Source organism: Mytilus edulis, chromosome 9 (assembly GCF_963676685.1).
Source record: "Mytilus edulis chromosome 9, xbMytEdul2.2, whole genome shotgun sequence".
Taxonomy (NCBI): Eukaryota; Metazoa; Mollusca; class Bivalvia; order Mytilida; family Mytilidae; genus Mytilus; species Mytilus edulis.
Window position 1 is genome coordinate 51,234,380 of NC_092352.1, and position 20,737 is coordinate 51,255,116.

The 20,737-nt window shown below is 32.0% G+C and overlaps 1 protein-coding gene across 1 annotated transcript in view; it reads right to left on the reverse strand.

The window, feature by feature from the left end:
• Nucleotides 1-16,518, reverse strand: part of LOC139488558 (uncharacterized) — an 82,696-nt gene extending 66,178 nt beyond the window's left edge. The window contains exons 1-9 of the mRNA XM_071274283.1: nucleotides 16,356-16,518; nucleotides 15,125-15,194; nucleotides 14,393-14,474; nucleotides 9,410-9,501; nucleotides 8,259-8,471; nucleotides 6,792-6,887; nucleotides 4,373-4,521; nucleotides 3,657-3,861; nucleotides 2,748-2,902 (exon numbers count right to left, since the gene is read on the reverse strand). Coding sequence (XP_071130384.1) covers nucleotides 2,748-2,902; nucleotides 3,657-3,861; nucleotides 4,373-4,521; nucleotides 6,792-6,887; nucleotides 8,259-8,471; nucleotides 9,410-9,501; nucleotides 14,393-14,474; nucleotides 15,125-15,194; nucleotides 16,356-16,400 — 1,107 coding nt within the window. The 5' untranslated portion in view covers nucleotides 16,401-16,518. The remainder of the gene's footprint in view (nucleotides 1-2,747; nucleotides 2,903-3,656; nucleotides 3,862-4,372; nucleotides 4,522-6,791; nucleotides 6,888-8,258; nucleotides 8,472-9,409; nucleotides 9,502-14,392; nucleotides 14,475-15,124; nucleotides 15,195-16,355) is intronic.
• Nucleotides 16,519-20,737: the final 4,219 nt, after the last annotated feature.

Genomic DNA, 20,737 nt, shown 5'->3' on the forward strand with positions numbered 1-20,737 from the left:
TCATTGATTATATTTCTTTTAATTGAAAGCAACATTGGACTTATTGTCTTATGTCCATTAATATTGGTATCTACTCTCTTGGTGTATTCATTAATAAAAATTCTGAATACGTCTATGTTTTTTGTTTTCTGCTCAGATACATAGTACGACTTATATATCGAAAAACTAATAATTGTAACCAAAAAATTTATTGGGTAATACTTGCTGTCTGTAATTTTGTATCCAAATATCATGTGTTGTAATTTTATTGAAAAATCTAAATTACTCTTTTTTAAGAGATCGTTTAGTTGTTGCCAAAATCTTGTTAAATAAGAGCAATTGAAAAAATAATGAGCATAGTCTTCTTCTATGTTACAAAAATTACACAAACTGTTATTAGTTATTTTCCATTGTAATAAATGCTTTTTGGTTGGTACAATAAACTGTAGTAGTTTCCATCTGTATATTTTTAATTTATTTTCAGTTAAGTATTTGAAAATAAAGTTATATAATGAATTCATATTTGAAGCTTCTTGCAATGGTAAAATTTTGAGCCACCTGTTTATCCCTACTGACGTTTCTTTTTACTATTCACTAGAGAGTCATATAACATTTTATTTGAAAAAAATGTAGTCTCAAAATAACGATCTTTCCATGTGATCTTATTTCTATGGATATTTACATTACTTTGGACAGAATTTTCTTGTTTAACTATGTCAATCCAATTTTGTGGAATGGATTGTTTCAATTTATGAAATTCAACAATCCAGTTTACTTTACACTTTAATTTGTTCAAAATATAATTTTCTGATAGTGACATAGTGTCATCTAGAATGTCATTCAAGTATATTATATCACTTTTAATCCAGTTTTCAAAGATAATTAGTTTCTTATGAAATGAAATAAATGTATTCCCCCAAATTGTTTGTTTTCTTATATCAGCATATGTCACTGCTTGTTTTGTTTGCCCACCCCCAGTCAAAATCCAGGACTTTATTACTTCTCTATAAAATTCTGGAACATATTTAAAATATTCTAAATATTTTATATCATTTAAATTCATATTAAATATAACTAAAATATTATTAGACACTTTTAAATATTTAAAAGGTATAAGCTTCCAGTTGGCAAATTTACCATTAACTAGTCTATATGCCCATGATGCTTTAAGCGATATAAAATAACTTTTAAAATCGACCATTTGTAGGCCTCCTTTTTCATAAGGAAGTGTTATCAGGTTTCGTTTTACTTTGTCTGGTTTCCCATCCCAAATATATTTAAAGCTTCTTGTTTCTATTTCTTTAATATAATTTTCAGGAGTTAAGCAGACACTTCCCAAAAACGTAAATAACGGCAAAATTAATGCTTTAATAATTAGTATTTTCCCTAAAATTGATAGATTTCTTTTTTCCCATGTCTTGAACAATTTCATCATTTTCTCTATTTTACAATTCCAATTTAATTTTTTGCATTCACGCAGAATTTTTAGTTGTTCATCAATTGATGTCATTAATCTGATTGATTTTAAACTGTTTTTCAATTGTTGATTCTTTCTGATTATAAGAACAAAGAGCTTATGTATTTGCTGAATAAAAACGGTGTAACTAGATTCAGGAAACACTTTGACCTAAAGATTCCTAATAATAATCTGTCCTCAAGATTAATTTAACACTCAGTCTAGTAAATTAAAGGTCATTGAAAATTTAAAAAAAAAACAATCATAAAACGATCAGTCATTATGGGACAAGTTGCTTGCAAATAAACGATTAGATAGTATTTTCTCTTTCTAATAATATGGCATCTTAGTGCCTGTCCCTGTCTGGTCTTTACTAGTCTTGTATGATTTTTAATTTTAGTTATTGTGTATATTTCGGAGTTTAGTATGACGCCCATTATCACTGAACTTCTATACCTTTTTGTTTAGGGGCCAGCTGAAGAACACCTCCAGGTGCGGGAGTTTCTCGATGCATTGAAGACCCATTGGTGGTATTCGACTGTTGTCTGCACGTTGGTCGGGTTGTTGTCTCTTTGACACATTCCCCATTTCCATTCTCAATTTTTGACATAAAAATATTTTTGATTTATTGTCTTAAAAATGGTCATAACAAGTAGTTCTTTCAACCAACGTTTGATACAAACAAAAAGTAGTTTTGGTCACTCTTTTAATTCTAGTCATTCCAACCACGTTAAAAGGTGAATGGGTCGTCAACCATAAACCTTAGATTAGATCATATTAACAATTGCCGTGACATCACCTATTCATTTACCGAATATTGTTTCCATATCTATAATCAATCAACGTTTCCTAAATAATTATGTACGCTAAACGCACTATGTAAAAGACAAATCAGTGCCGCTCGAAGAAAATTTTAAAAGTCAAATACTAATAACAAATTATTTGTTCTTGATTTCAACGCACATACCATTTAATTCCGTATGTTGTCCTATTATAGATAACATTTGTTTAAATATTATAGTTTATAATGTGTTCAAGGTTGTATTTTGTAGATACAGCTGTTTCAAAAACCACGCCTCTTTTGGGGAGATATATGATATTCATAGCAATTTTGTTTTGTTTATGTACTGGTTAGCTTAATAATCAAGTGATGCAGGTTTATCGTCCTAGTTGAGCCAAAGGTCCAATGAATATGCATATCTCAATGACGGAATGAGTGTTTCCTTCATAAAATTGCATTTCAAGTAAGAAAAATATATTTCTATATAAACTTTTATATCCCCGTTACATGAACCAACAATACACATTTTACCTCTAACGTAATGATATTTTTCATACTGGCAGTAATTTTCCATTCAAAAACTTTCTCTTTCAGAAGGTATCCAGTATCATACAGCGAAGATTTTAAATGTTGGACTGAACTTGTTGCTGTTAACATTTGAACATCATTAAATACTTCAGCAACATCTGAAAATATTGATTCATTGTAAGTGTTTTAAAATTTACAAATGATATTTTTATTTATTGTGTCGTCTCATTTCTTTGGAAGTTGTTTTATACAATTTAGAGAAATAAGATGATTACAACATTGCAAATATGTCAAATGTTATATTTAAGTAAACACTAAAAGAGGTTTCATTCAAATGTTGGTCAGAGGGAGTTGAATATCACGGATGTATGAATGAATGAACACAACGATTCACAAATACCATAATATAAATAAGCTAAAGAATTAGAGTGTCTGAAAGAAATCTTGAGAGAACTTCATTTAGAGGCTTCCATTTTTGTAAATAAGTTGTTTTGTTTTCCTCAGACCTTTTAGATTTGTTTTTCCCATAAACAGTTATTTTATTACATACACACTCATCAATAATATAAAACTCAACTACACTTTTTGAAATTTCTACAAATTGCGTCTGTGTTTGGTCGAGGATGCCTTGCAAGTTTTTTAGTCTCCAGTTCTTTTGAAACCTCTGTTGAATATGTGATTTTTATAATGGAAAAGGCTGACTTTATTGCGAATGGCTTCCTGATTGCTGTGGTATAATACAGTAAAGCATGTGATGCATTATTCTTGCTGTGCTGAAGACACATTGGTAGACTTGGACTGTTTTCTGTTCTTTGTAGGTGTTGTTGTCTCTTTGACACGTACTCGCTTCCATTCTCAATTTTATTATAATAACATATTTTAACATATGTACTGATTTTTTTACTCACAAACCTGTTGTCCAGGAAATTCTGAATCCTCCAGATTGTATTACTGTGCTATCTGTCACCAGTCGGATATTGAATACATTGTCTGAGGAATAATACACTGGCTGATTATTTACTGTGCCTGTCAACTCGGCCAAGAAAATCTCTCCTTCTCTTCCACCAGTCCTTAATTCCATAATATCAGCGTTTTTCTCAATATTAAACAATTTTACCTGCGAAAGGTTTAATATTATTATATTATTACTTGTAAGTCATCCTCTTAATACGAGCCAAATAGGTTTACCAAGACATTGCATATAAATAGGGTGCTTTTTCTGTTATGTATAAATCACCTTTAAGAAGTTGAATTTTGATAGTTGGATAGGTATAACACAAACATGTGAAAGTAACATGTATACTTAACTCAAAAGAGCTAACTTCGTGAAAAGGTTTATCTTTCATTTGCAAACCTTGAACTGTATACTACCCAGTTTGCTACTCATGAAAGGGGCGTTTCTCTATATCAAGATAAGAAAATGTTCCATGCTTTACCAATTTTGCTACACGTTTATAATCTAGAAAAGATTTTTTAAAAAGAATAGATACTGAGTATTTATATATAATATATATACACACATATATGTGGATGGTCAATTGGAGATTTTATAAAGTTAATCCCAAACTATGTACATCTGCCAGAAAATTAAAGTAATCTTATAACAAAACTTTAATTTACTTTCTTACTTGGACTTTTATGATTGATCCAACGTTTGTCACAATAGACCAAATACAGGATCTAGAATTTAGATAGTTGTTTGTGTTGACTATTTCACCTGAAGGCTTTGCATCTTCTGATCCATATTCTGCATTAATCACATGATGACATCTACTGGCTGTAAATCCCAAGAACAAATAATGGTATCATGAACATGTAAAAACTAGCCAACAAACGAAAAACGCAGTTTTGCTTTAATTTGAAATTGAGAAAAAAAATAAAGAGAACATTTAGCGATCATGGGTAAATGACTTTCTTTAACCGTTTTTTTTTTTTTAAATTTAAATTACTAGTTAACAGTTCCTATTCTAATTTTGTATTTAAATCCATATTCCATAGTGACCAAGTCAGTATCGCAATTAGTGTAAGCTATGAGTCATGTAAATTTGATTTTTTAAATGATTGTAAGCTATACATGTCTGACTAGTAATTTTTGGTTGACCTTGACGTCTTTTTCAATATCATTAGGTTTGTGTTGAGTGTGGTGTGGTGTCTTTCTCAGATACTATCTATGATAAGCTGTATTGATAAATTTTATAATTGTAAGTTGTACATATCTGACTAGTAATTTTTGGTTGACCGTGACGTCATTTTCAAGATCATTTGAGCATAAATTTACTAATGAAAATGGGGAAAGTCTGTCTGGCAGGTTTCATATGATCTAGAAAGATTTTTTTTATTCTTTTGTTTCTCATATACTTTACCCAATAGGTCAACTCTATTTAGTTTAGGGAGTGATTGTAAGGTGAACATATCTTATCGATCGGTTTCATCTGACCTTAATCTTATTGTAATGATGCATTTGTCAATGTTACGTTATGACGGTTTCGTCAATTTATCAGCTATTGTAAGCGGTACGTAAATAAATTTGGTATATAGAATTATTGTATTTGGATATGTCAGACTGGCAAGTTTTACTTGACCATGACCTCATTTCCATGGTTCATTGGACGATTTTAAGTCTTCTGGGGTTTGGTCTGTTTCTCAAACACTTTAAGCAAAAGTGAAACAATAGTTGGTGTATGAAATGATTGTAATAAGTACATGTATATCTAAATAAAGGCAACAGTAGTATACCGCTGTTCAAACTCATAAATCCATGGACAAAAAACAAAATCGGGGTAACAAACTAGAACTGAGGGAAACGCAGCAAACATAAAACGTTTCATATGACCTTGACTACGTCTTCTTGATACATCCGTTAATGTTAAGATTTTTGTGGTTTTGTCAGTTTATCAGATACTATAAGCGAAAGGTCAACAATATTCGGAGTATAGAATGACTGTTAGGTGTATTTGTCTATCTGGTAGTGTTAATTTGATTTTGACCTTATTGTCAGGGTTCATTGGTTATTGTTTAGTTTTTACTAGAATTTATGCGACTGTCATACAAGTGAGCGGTTTGACAAGCTTTAAAACCAAGTTTAATCCTCAATACTCTACAAAAGGAAATGACTTTACAAAATTCAGGAATATGTCCCATTTATTAGATATGTTTGAACTTTTTATTTTGACATTTTGGAATTTTTTTTGAAAGTCGGTATTTTTGTTATTTTTATTTTTTGTTTGTGGTGTGATCTGATTCTCAAATACTCAAATATAATAAGGCCACATTATTTGATTCGACAATTCATGTCTGCAATGAATGTTTCATATGACATTGGTACATCCATGGTACGTGCGTTCATTTGTTCATGGTTTAGTCCGTTTATCATATACTACGTTTATAAACGAGGACCAGAAAATCTTATGAATTCAAAGTCTTCAATTTTACCTGGCAACAAGTTTACAAGATCAAGCTAATCAAAGGTCACAACAGATATCATAATTAGATGTAGTGTTACTTTTAATTTAAATTTTCGATGGTTCATGATTATTTTGGTATGTACAGATATCATTTCATACATAAACAGAACTATTTTCTTTTACTAGTTCTTGGACTGGAGGTGGATTGGGCATGTCCTACGGAAAGACCAGGAGGACATCACAAGTCAGCACTCCACTGGACCCCAGGTGGTAAAAGAAAGAGAGGAAGACCCATAATGACATCGTGTAGAACTGTGGAGGCAGAGGCTTGAAAATATCAACTGACATGGAGCATACTACAGACAACTACCAACGATCGACAAAAGTTGCAAAATCTTCGTTACTGCCCTACACGCCAATGGCGTACGAGGGCAGTAAGTAAGTAAGTAAGTAAGTTCTTGGACACAGATATAGATTAAAGTACATCCGGAATCATGTCGTCATCTAATTTATAAATATGCACATTAAGCATCATTAATTATTTTATTTTTAACATTGATACCGCGACAAAAACTATACCGATCAGAGAAATTTGAATACACACAGGTTATTACAATTTGTGAAAGAAACAATAAATACAAACCACAATTAGCTTCATCTGACATATCCTGGCAGTCATTGTGGCCATCACAGACAAATTTAGACTGGATTCCTTCTCCACTTCTGCAGCGAAAATACCCTAAAAATTGAAATAATGTCAGTGTAGAAAATAAATGACTCCAAAAATTATTGAACAGTGACTCGCATGAAAAAGTCTTTTGAAAATGAAATTTTAAATAAACATATTTGAAGCTGAAGGACGCCTCCGGGTGTGGTAATTTCTCGCTGCATTGAAGACCTGTTTGGTGACCTCCTGCCGTTGTCTGTTCTATGGTCGGTTTGTTGTCTCTTTGACACATTTCCCATTTCCATTTTCAATTTTATATAGATGCATAATGCCATGCCATCATAATTAAATACAATATAGAAGAAAACAAAGTGTATGGGGTATCTATCCATGACACTAAATAAGTACATGCACTGCAAAAAAAACAAGCTTGTTTCACATAGAAATCTTAAGAATATCAATCTTTGCTGCATATCGTTGAATACTTTTGGGCATATCATGAACAAATAAAAGCTCTTCCGAGTCACCATTGTAGTATGAGTTAACATTGTTCTTAGGGTTAGTTCTGAACAACCAACAAGACAGTAACCACATGAGGAGCAGGATCTGCTTACCCTTCACGAGCACCTGTGATCACCTCCGGGTTTGTTAGAGTTTGTGTTGCTAAATCTTAAGTCTAGATGCTGTGTTGTGTCTACTGTTGTTTGTCTTCTCGTTGTTTTTCTTTTTTTTCCATGGTATTTTCAGGTTGTGTTTTTTTGTAGTTTTTTGGGGGGTGCAAATTGCTATTTTGTAAATAACTATATATTCCACAACTAGTTTGTCGAACAAATCGATCTAGATCTGCTCCATATCAAGATAAAAAATATTTACTGCTCGAATATAATTGCTGTGTCTATTTATGTTAACAGTTATGAAAAAAATTAACATAGCAGATTGTCCCGTTTAAATTATCTTATCCATAGTTCATAGTGTATATACTTAAGACAGACACATCATGATTCGTTTAAAAAATCAAAACAAGTGAGAATGAATAAACTCATCATAGATCCCAGAATTGACATTTTATATGTGTGCCTGACGCGTGTTTCGTCTACAAACATCAGCCCTTGAATCAAAAAATGGTAAAGGCCAAATAAAATACAAAGTTTAAGAGCATTAAGATCCAAAACTTCCTAAACGTTTTGTCAAATACATCTAAGGTAATTTATTCCTGAGATAGCAAAGCCTTAGTATTTCAAATATTCAAAGTTTTGTAAATAGTAAATTTATTATTATGACCATATCAATGATAATTCATAGTGCTGACTACTGGGCTGTTGATACCCTTGGGGAATAAATACTCGCTTAGCAATAGCATCGACCTAGTGGTTGTAAATAAACTCATCATAGATACCAGGATTGAAATTTCATATTTGCGTCAAATTATAGAAAAGTACAAACCTTTCAAAACCGCTTCAGCTTTGCAAACAAATGGTAATTTTCTTAAACAGTTATCAAATGTTCCATATCCATCTTTTTTAATGTGAACACAATCTCCGTACCCTGTGTCCGGCTGGTCATCTTCCCATACAAATTCCTCTACCGGTAAAGTTTTATTTACGTTACTCCATAATGCCTCATTAGCCGTCAACCAGCTTTCCCTCCGACTCAACCCTACACGAAGATAGTTTTTTACATTATGCACACAAATAGACAGTTCACAGCACATCAATACACAATTTGAGAAAGTACACTTTCTAATTTTTTTCTAGAATCATTTTATCATACAATTTAGGCTGTACCTATTGGTGAATTTCTCCAAATTCAGATAATCATATACTTTTCATAGAGGTTTGAAAAATGAGCCAGCCCGAATTGTGTATCCCGTTTTATAAACCATTTTATCAATAGGTATTCAGGACAACCATCATCATATCTAGAGCAAGGGTGCTGTCACAAAATGATCACCAATCATACGTTTAATATGTTTATTGTAACTGAATGCGCATTATTTTAAAAATGTGACAGCGCATATAATGTTAATTCAAACTTTCAACCTCTTTTAACTGTTAATTGGAATCCGCTTGTATTATGCTTCATTGTGTAATAGTCAGCCGACAACCAGCTTATATAGTAACTACTACTTTCATTATCTTCTTTTATTATTCCTTCGAAAAAAGATCCGCAAAAATACCAGACGCGCGTTGTGTTTACAAACAACTAATTAGTGACGGACGAATAAGAACAAATAAAGTAAAATGTTGATGAGTATTGGGTACCTCAAACTATGAACGATTACACCAAATACAGCTATGATAATATTTAGCTGTGCCTGTAGTAGAAAATCGTAAGCATTTCGAACAATTCAGATAATTTATAAGTATGATGATATCAATGCTATTCTTTATTAATTGATCATTGTAATTTTGTGTAATGATAATTGATAAAACCGTAAAAATTGTGTTATTATATTTTGGAAAGTCAAGTTATTTGTCTTAAATTTGCGTCTGAAGTCAACAACTTTGTCGTTGTAAGGGTGTCGAACTGTAACAAATAGAACAATATGCTATCACATCAATAAGACTCCATTTTTTCTTCCATATTTGACTAACCTGACCAATAATATTCCCATGTTGACTTTGCTAAATGATCAACTGCTTTTAATTCATCCACATCTAGCACCCAAAACAAATACTGGCCTTGTCTGTAAAGACAGTAATGAATATAGCGTACCATGGTATTCATTGTGTTACTTTAATAGCATTCTTTTATCATGTTTATGAAAATACTTTAGGCAATAGGGGCACAATATGATGGTTTTTGAATATATAAAATGATCATCGTAAGTAATAAAAGTGTTTTGTGAATGATTGAAACATTTTTGTTTCAATGTGAGCATTTTTGCGAGAACTTGAGATTATTGCTATTGTTTCTATTCATACGTTGTGATGACTTTTGTTATGATGGTATTATGTTCTATGCATCGGCGTTTATGCGAATACAAAAATGATGAGTTTGGTTTCAATACATATTTATATGTAATATTGATAGTGGTCATTGTGTGTGTATATTTTGCTTGATTTTTTCTTTTTGATTTTTTATTAGGGGGGGGGGGTATGAATTTTACTTATTCTTTATGAGCATATAAACATGTTACGTTTATCTAATTTCTATTTATATGATTATTAGGTACAGTAAAAGCATAAAAGTAGTATCCAATTTTAAATAATTGTAATTTCAAAATTAAGTTGTTAGAGTTAGTTTGTCTGACTCAATTTTGATTTTTCGCTAGATATATAAAAAAAAAAGAAGATGTGGTATGATTGCCAATGAGACAACTATCCACAAAAGACCAAAATGACACAAACATTAACAGCTATAGGCACATACATTAATAATGTGGCGGGGTTAAACATGTACGGGATACCAACCCTTCCCCTAACCGGGACAGTGGTATAACAGTACAACATAAGAACGAACTATAAAAATCAGTTGAAAAAGGCTTAACTCAACAGATGAACAAAAATACAAGTGGACGTGGCCCGGTACTTATACATCCCGACACAAAAAGACACAATGAACAGATCACTCGCAGTTATCTGACAGCTAGTTCAAAGCCACTAACAACTTATAAAAAAATTATGCATCTAAGACTAAACTATCAATCCGTACACATCCAACATCCAATGAATTTAGTGTAAAGACGTCATAAACAGCCAGAGAAAAACATGACCTTGTGCATACCAAGTTACAGGTATCGACAGATTGTAGATCCATGAATGTGTATATGCATATATAACATACTAGTAATATTTAGTTAGCTTTTAATTTACTGATAACAAAATCAATATTTATACCAATAAAAACAATATTCAATGATCTTATTACAGTGTTGAATATGTAACCTTTTGGGTGCTATAAACAGTTTCGTATAAAAAAAACTAGGGTTATTCCCCGACTAAAAATAACCATGGAGGGAAACCCCTGTTTATTTACTCAATTGATGAAAAAGTATCATGTTTTTTGTATTTGATTGTAAAAATTAGTTAATTAGCTTTGAATTAAAACAGGTTGAATGATTGAAATAATTTAAAAAATTATATTAACTTTACATGTTTTGAGGGGAGACAACACTGTAAACAACCTGGTTTTTTTTTGCAGTGAAAATTGAAAACTTATTTGCAGCCACTGTAGCTCTTTTTGGAGCAGGAAACCGTACCCTGAAACAAGATTTTTTTGAAAGGCCAGGTAAAAACCTACAAATTTCATACAGTTTTGATTATGTAAAATGTGCATGGATCATGTCTTCATGGGTGTGCACATGACCTGGTTTCAAGTTTTTTATGTTCAAATTAGACCTTTTTTCCCCAATGTTCATTGGATGGAATATTTTTAATATATTAAAAGTACACATTATTTTTATTTCATTATAAACTAGAGAACATTCTGATTCCAGTGATATCTTACTCTAGTTTTATACAAGTATCTTTATTAATCAGTCCACCACTAAGGGTCACTTATGCATGGTCCCTCAAAATGTGACGTCATAGAAAAAAACTGTTGATTGCACCCTTTCGAATAAGTTTATTTAATGGAGCGACAAGTTTACATGGATCATTTCTAAATTTCCGGGCACGGTTAACAACATTTTCCGTAAAAATGAGGATGTGCTATCCCGTTTGAAATAAGTTTTCTACAGGAACAACCAAACTTCAAACCCAAATCTTTATATCTATGGAAAAATTTAGTAAAGGTTTTCAGTAATTTATGGTAGCGATATCCCTGGTTTAATAATTTACCAGTAATACATAGGTTACGTTCGTTAAAATCAAAAACGTCACAACAGACACGGGCATAGCGAACAAATTGTGAAATATAAACACCGTAAGATGGTGCAAAAGGAACATCACCATCTAAAAATGGAAAATTAACAATAGGAAACGAAAAATTGTCACTTTTGTCGTAAATTTTAGTGTGGAGTTTTCTGTTTAAAACCGAAATATCTAAATCCAGGAAAAGACAGTTAGTACCGAATAAATTTGATTTATTAAAAGTAAGTTCCGTGGGGTAAATTTCAGAAGTATATTGAGAAAATTCTTGATTATGTAACGAAAAAATATCATCAAGATAACGGTAAGTGTCGTTGAATTTATCAATTAAATGCAACTTCGACGGGTCTTTACTGGGTTTAGTCATAAACTGTGATTCGTAACAGTACAAAAGCAAGTCTGCTATTAAAGGGGCACAATTAGTGCCCATGGGGATACCTACAACCTGTCGATAAACTTTGTTGCCGAAACGTACATAAATATTATCAAGGAGAAAATTAACAGCTTGAATCATCTCATCACACCTCCAGTAAGTATATCTAGCATATTTACCTTTCTCATTAGAGAAGAAGGCTTTAAATGAGTTACAGCAAATATATCTACATTCAGCTTTACAAAACGACCATTTAATTAAATAGAAAAACTTTTGTTTAATAAGATAGTGTGGAAGTGTAGTGTAAAGAGAAGAAAATCAAAACTATTAACAGAATCAAAAAGACCATCAAAAGCACGTAATTTATCTAAAACATCCAAAGAATTTTTTACACTCCAAAAATGGTTTATACGTTCATATATTTCATTACAATAGTTTATGATAAGTTCTTTAATAGTAGTTAATGAACTAGTTAAGAGCACTGAAAGATTAGTTGTAGAACACTTACTAGAGGCCGAGATGAAACGATATTTAAATGGTTTTTTGTGTAGTTTAGGTAGCCAATACATAGCAGGGACCTTCAAATGTTCAGAAGAAGCCTTAAGCTTTGATGTGGTTGTGATATGTTTGTTTACTATATGACTCTCTGTGGAGCGGATGAACTTGAATGTAGATGAATTTAAAATTTCATTCTTAAGAACGTCCGTGTAGTATTTACGGCATACCACCACCACATTGTTGGCTGCTTTGTCGGCCGGTACAAACACAAACCGCTTTGAAAGTATTTGAAGTTTATTTCTTATTCTGGAAATAGGTGTATTATGTACTCTATTATTTACTTCTAAATTATTTTCAAAATGTGATATTCTCTTATCTACCACATTCATACATTTTTTCAAATAGGAATCAAGAGATTTTTTATCAGATTTTTCCCGTTTACACCATTTTTTACAAAACGAGGAAAGAGCATCTTTGGTGACTTGACGACACTCTTTCCAATCTATTTTAGATGGAGGACGATATTTTGGTCCTTTTTTCAAAAAGTTTTTAACCTCTCTGTTCTGGACGATATTAAGGTCCCCTGTAATAACATGGCCAAAGGGAACATATCTAAACTTCGACGATTCACAGTTTCAAGTTAAGGGAGTATTACTATCTATATTCACGTCTGATGTAAGCGACGTATAATTAAAAATTAAACTTCTGCTGGGTTTTTTGTATGTGTATGAAATTATAGGTGGTTCTATATTATCAAAATAGGGAGGTATAAAGTTTTGAACGGTAGAGTCATTAAATATACTAGATAAGTTGATAAAATCAATACCTCTGCTAATATATTTAATTTTCAAAAAATGACGTTATACTTTATGATCTTCAGGTTTGTCGATACGCGGGAACAGCCTATGGTGGCAAAAAGCTGTAATTATACGAGAATATTCATACAGCAGGCTGAAGAATGAGATGGTGTCACACTCTTTGAAAATATCGTGTAATTTACTAATGGGTATTTGACCCAGTTTACATAATAATTGATGCCTACCATTATTTTTAAATAGATAGGAGATTATCAAGTGTATAATTTATACGATGTTTAACTCGTTGATTTCGATTGATACGTTTCCCATGAGACCTATTATTTCGTTGTTTTTTATCAATGATATTCATGATATCAATAGAGGAAGTGGTAGATATGTTCCCTTGTCCAAGTATATTGTCATTTAGACCCAGGGGATAAGCTGTTTGAAGTCGTTTAATCCAAGAAAGTTCGATAATTTTACGGGAATCTTCAAACTGTTTATGCGACTGCCCTTGTTGTTTCTGTTTTGTTGTATTTAAATTCAAAACATTTACTTTAAAATTAACATAACAGTATATTCATCAGCAAAAAACATTTATTTGATTTACATTATACAGAACTATAAACTGTGAGACTTGTATTAAAACTTAGTATAGCATCATATAAAACGAGAGCCATAATTACTGCAAAATGACACAGCTAGGAGACTAAATAATATTTTAAGGGAAAAGACACCAGGAGACGAGATATAAATTATATTTAAGGAAAGACTGTAAATTTTTTCTGTCTATGAAGAAATAACATCAAAAAGGTGGTGCACACTGAACAACTCGCGTAGCAGGTTATTTTAAACTGTGCACCACATTTTTTATGTTATTTTGAATAGACAGAAAAAATATTACAGTCATTCCTTGTAATTTAATTCTAAGCCGCGGTAAATCATGAAAAACGTTTTTGATCGATGTCGCTTGATAGAAATATGTTTATGAGCTGATAGACAAAACACTGTCAGCCAATCAGAAAGCGCGTTACATCAACAATTAAATTATTCAAGCATATTCAAGAAATACGGTTGCTGCTTTGGATATCAACTTACCGTTTGCACGTTCTATCGGCATCTCTCCAGATCATTGGTACGTCCACAATAGAGAAGCAATATCCTCCGTTAAAATATTGACCTAGATAATAGATAGACGGAGAACAGAGGTTTCAGACTAGTAAATTAATACCCGTGCTTGTGGTGTATGCCTTTATATTTTTCAATTATGGGTTGTTTGTCTTTGAGAGAGCTTCGCATGTTTATTACTTGAATAGATAGTTGTCTCATTGGCACTCATACGCCTTTGGGAGAGCTTTCGCATGTTTATTACTTGGATGGATAGTTGTCTCATTGGCACTCATACCACATCTTCATATATCTAATTAATAAGAAATTGGGCAACCGATTAGGGAGTATTGAATCTTGAAAAGTACAGTTTATGATGAATGATGAACATACTATTTTGCTAAAACGAGCAAAATTTGAACTTGATAACAATAAAGAGTAAAATAACAAAAATACATAACTCCGAGGAAAATTCAAAACGGAAAATGACCTAATCAAATGGCAAAATCAAAATTACAATAAATCAAAACAAATGGATAACAAAAAATACAGTATATGAAAAAATCGTTCTTGACCGCGGTCTGATCTAATCTGTCATGATAATCTAATTTCTAGTTATGAAATATGAAAATATAATGTCAATGCAGTTTATGTTTATGTGACCTAGTAATAATTTGTTTGTATATCCGTCTAATTATTGTAATCGTTCAAGTATGGTTGTACCTGCGGGGCAGCTGAATTCTATGTTCCCAAGACTCCCTTCGTTCTCTCTGGAGCTAACCTGCAGGGAAATCTGGATAAAAATAGATATATAAAAATAAGTATGTGTGGCATGAATGTCAATCAGACAACCAACTATCTACCAACGTTCATATTAAGCGGATGTAATCAATTATAGGCCGCCATACGACCTTCGATCGTCTATGACAAAACCCCATACCAAATAGTAAGCCAGGTCCCGACATGAAAAATGTCAAATGTTTCAATCGTGACAACTAACGCCATATTTTTTAGTAGATTAACTACATTTGGTGTTCTGAACGATTGTAAGATAAGTCTGGCATATGTTGTCTCACCTTGACCTCAATTATCATGGTCAATGTTAAGTTTTCCATGTTACAAAATGTAAGCCTGTTTCTTAGCAATACATTTGCTATATTTCCGGTAGATTTTGACGAAATTTCGGATTTTGACCCTTAAAGTACCAGGACCACGGAAATCGATATCGTAAAATACATCGTATATTATTATTGTTAAACAGAATTAACACAGTGTAAAAGAATAAAACATTTTGCAAATTAAATGTAGATGACTGTGTTGTACTGCTCAATTAAGTTTACAACCGAATATAAATAATAAAATTATATGAATAAATATATACCAATGATCAAGTTTAGAAATTTTATCTGAAATGAGAAGCTCATGTTTTGGTAATAGGAGACCATATGCAAATACTTATTGTTATCCTATATAACATCCTCGTTTGTATCAAACCAGGAAGAACGTTTGCACTTAAATCAAATGTCGAACCCGATATCAGCTTGAATTGCGTCGTTGATAATTATCAGTTCACTTATTATTCTTTTTTTAAATCAGTTCCTATGTATAGCATATAAAAGGGGAGCGATTTAAATCTAAAATTAGCTTTAAAAATCATTTTAAAATGTAGGTCTTGAGCAGAGATGCAGTCCCTTGTCTCTTTAGTCAGATAACGTGATAAGAATAAATAAAAAAAAATGAATTTCGTTTGCTTGCTATCAAATAGTACCGGTATGTAGAAATAGAATCCATAGTATTGACCAATTTCTGCTTTAACAGCCACTTCTCGTGTGCATCTCTGTAAATCTTAGTAGTTTCAAGGTTCTAGCAAGAATGATGCATGTTCGCATATTTAACGTAAGCTTGTGGTCAACAGAAAAAGGATGTACACTCAAAGAAAAACTACAAATCTTACCTGAAGACTAAGAAATCCAAAAAATAATGAAATATTTAATTTCATTTCTGCATATTAAGATAATTCGTGCATTAAAATTTAAAATTCCGTAATTATCACATTTGATGAATGTGAAACTCACTGTTATTTAAATGAGTCAAAAACTGGTACGACCTGGAAAGAGAATGTCGTTTTCTGAAATCTGATATGGGGTTCGTTGTGGTCTGATACTTCAGTGCATTTATAAATAGGAAAGTCTCCGCTTGAGGATCACTGAACCACAATAAAAAATACAATTTAAATTTAGATATTGCATAATAAAAAAGTTACATTGTCCCTAATACATGTAAATGATTTTCAAATATGTATAGGTTACACAAATAAGTGTAATGGGCAGTTACATCAGGCGACGATGTTTCCAAAATATTGCGGTACCATGCGCGTAGCTACGTTTACGTCAAAACGCCCGGGCGTACACTTGAATTCTGAAAATAAAACAAATATTCGACATAGAATAAGAAAAATTGGTCAAAAGCACATCAGCCTTGTGCTTCTTTTTTTCAATGGATTGTAATTTTGAATAATAAGGGGACTAAATTTATTTCATATAGTTGTTCGAATCTTTTGTAAAAGTCTGAATCTACTATGAATTCTACGTACTTTTATCATATTTAAACTTTAAAACAATTCACTATCTGCTCAGATTCGATATGCTGTTTGTATTTTTGTCGAGCCAGTGATGTATGTCAATGAAAGCGAGACAAAGCGACGTCAACATTTAGGTTCCGAATGTGGATAACGTCTTTTGAATGACTCTCCGTGAAATTTTACGAAAATTGGACAGAAACTGTTTATGATCAAAAGAGTATGCAGAGGAATATAATAATGCAATTATATCTCCCACATTTTAAGGACAAAATGTATTTCTTTCTGCAATTAATAAGTGGTCGCAGTTTGGGCTTACATTTTGTTATTTCTCAATTATATTAACTACTTGTCGAACCTTCATCGAATATTATGAAAATGCCGAAGAAGCTTTTTCTATTACTATGTCTAAAGCTAAAATTTTGAAAGCATTTTTTTCATTCATTTTTTCTGTTCTTTTCTGATAGACAGCCGGATAGCCGGACTCTTCTTTACGTCAATTAATTGTTTTACATGTTCAATTTATAAACCTTCATAGATTATCGTGAAATATTTCAGATCAAGAAAAAAAAATCAGAAGAAAATTTTTAAAAAATTTTAAATCCCTTTAAAGGGAAAATAAATTGATTCCCATTTTGTGGGAAGAAATCCTAGGTGTTCCAGAATTTTTTTTATTTTGCACCTCTTAGAAATATTTTTTTCGTTTTCATTAAAAGGTGCTTATGTGGATTGTATGCTCACTCACGGCACCATTTAAACTATTTAAAAGTAATATTGGTTTGGACGTTTTCTCTAAAACCAATGACCTTTAGGCTAGCTTCCAGTTTAACACGATGAATAAGTTAACATATTACAAGATTTAACCAAAACAAACAAACCAATTAGATTCAAAAGTATGTTGCTATCAATGATTTTTTACTGACAGGAATCATTACGGTATCTCATTCTCGATATCGTCCTTTCCGAACCCACTACCAGCAGATGCTTTAACATTGAGCGGTTGGCACCCCTCATATCCCTCGCCAAGGTTCGGGCGTACACGTAAAAATGACACAGCTACGCCATTGAAGTACCAGGTACAGGGAAAGCGTTGGCCTGTTTTATAAATTTTCATTGGCGAGACGACTTTTCTTTAAATACTTTGTTTTTTCATTATTTGATTCTGTGTTATTTTTTAAGGTAAACTCGAATTGTACTCAGTATTCTGGAAAAACAGTAGACCATCCTTTCGGTGTTCTTTGTAGCTTGGGGTTCTGTGTGAGCCAATGCTCCGTGATGAAGGCTGTACTATAACTTCTAATTATAAACTTTTTAAACATTGTGACTAGGATGGAGAGTTGTCTCATTGGCACTCATACCACACCTTCTTATTTCTATGTACAATTAACGCTATAAAAGAGTTTTTCTGTAACATGGATTAGCACTGGTCTTTCTGTAACATGGATTAGCACTGGTTAGGTTTCGTAAGAACAGAGGGACTAAGATAGAAGGAAAGCATATTAATTTCATAATCAAAAATAGAATTAAGTCAAATGAATAGAATACTACACTCCAATAACCTCAGGGGGCCTTGGTGTCCAAATGGTCTAAGTAGTTCTACTTCTGTAATTACTGATATAACCAGTCAACACTGAGGTCGTTCGCTCGTGCATGTGCACTCGACTCAAATCTGAATTGACTAGGAATGACAGTCAGTTTTCCTATCGAAGGTCTGTAGTTTTCTGCGGGCACTCAGGCTTCCTCCACCCACAAAAACTGACTGCCACGAAAGAGCTCAAAAGTGGCGTTAAAAGTAGCAATAAAACACCAACAATAAATCAATCTAGTTACCTCACAATTTTAACTCAGAAACAAAACTTATTTCATAAATAATAAAATTTTCGATAAATCTGAGAGAAACTGAAGTAAGGTATTGTAATAGACTTTACATTTCTCTTTTGAGACATAAAATTTATGCATACCTTTATTAACTTGAAATGAAAAAAAAATTAGGCAATTAATTTTGATTTGCTAGATAATAAACATGTTTGTTTTTGAGAAAAAGTACTAACATTGTTGTACACCAAATTTGAGGTGTATGACAGAGAAAGACTGTCAATTTATCGCTGATTTTATTTTTCCTTTACCACCATATCTTTGTGAACGTTGTTGCTAGTTCTGTCTTAAACTATTAGTTGGGCTGTGGTTTCTATTTCCCTACATCAATTTGTTTCGCTGATTTTGGGAATTGTTACGTTGCGTTACTTTCTGAATGCCTTATTAAATTAAATTAAAACTGTTATACAGGAAGTGAATGCAAAACTAGAAAACTAACACATTAATGGTTAAACCTAAATTTATAATACAGTCGCCTCACTTACTATTCTCCATAGTCTTTTCAAGACAGAGGACACATTTAAAGAACAATATGTTTAAGCACTGGGATTAATTTAAAGATTTGATAGAAGACTTTTTTTCGCTTTCCGTAGACATACAAACTTAAAAAACACAGTAACATCTGCAAATCTTGCATGGTAATTAACAAGTTGCAAATTATGAAAATATATTATATACTTTGTTTGCTTAATTGTTAAAAATCGACAAAAAGGGAAGATATAGAAAATATTAGTCAAACAGATCACGAGATGTTGAGCGCTTTATAGAAGTCAAGAGCTGGGTTAGGAACCGATTAATTACGAATGTAACAATAGTAATTGAGTCTACGGTTCATTGCATTATTTTTACATAAATGCACTTCAATGTACGCTGGGACTAGTGATATGTATCAAAATAAAACTTGAACAATTTTATTTGGATTTTACAACAATGCATACAATGCGTTTTAATTTTATTTACAATGACAGTTTTTTGGGAAATGTTTTAGTCCGATGCATTTTGGTGAAACCACTCTAAGCAGCCTTTACAAACGAGTGATGCAGCAATGTGCACGTCAGTATTGCATACTGTACAATTCCATTCTGCACTATCGAATGACTATTGCGGGTTATGATATGATTTTATGTTCACCTCGCTCCGATTTTAATATCCAACTTAATAGCATAGCTGAAAAACCTAATAAAACTTAAAAACTTAAAAGTCAATTTGAATGCGATAATGTTAAAACAGTTGCCAACATTCATTCGTTCATCGTTGTTCTTATTTTGCGGAAAAAGAAATAAGCAACAAAACTAGGGAAGGTTTAGTTTAAGTTTAATAAATCTACCGTACGTTGAAGTGCAGTAATGTACCAATAACTCAATGTAACCGCAGACACAAATATTATTGTTACATTCGTAATTAATCGGATCCGTACCTCACCCTGTATTCCGGCAATTAGTCTCCAATGTAAGTAAACAATAATTATTTTATTATTGTTACATTTCCATGTAACCGTAGCCAGTGCCTTTATAATTTCGGAAAGAACTTAAAGAAAAATTACTCTGATTAAGTAAATAGTTGAAATAATCTTATATTTTTTATCTAAATATATTCTTTGAAAAAATATATACCGGAACTGGGAAGACGTGTTACATTTTGATAAAAAAAAAAATCTCAGGGCTTAGCAATATATTTACCAAATAAGTTATATAATTATGTATGTTTGAAAATAATTGAGAGAGAAATATTGTGAATCTTCCCAAAACCAAGACAAACAAACCAGAGACATATATTTAGTATACATGTCTCTGAACAAACTTACAAGAGGTTGATGCCAGTTTGACATTTTCACAACTCCAACAAGCACTGTTGATATACATTTGAACTTCACTGGCTTTTAT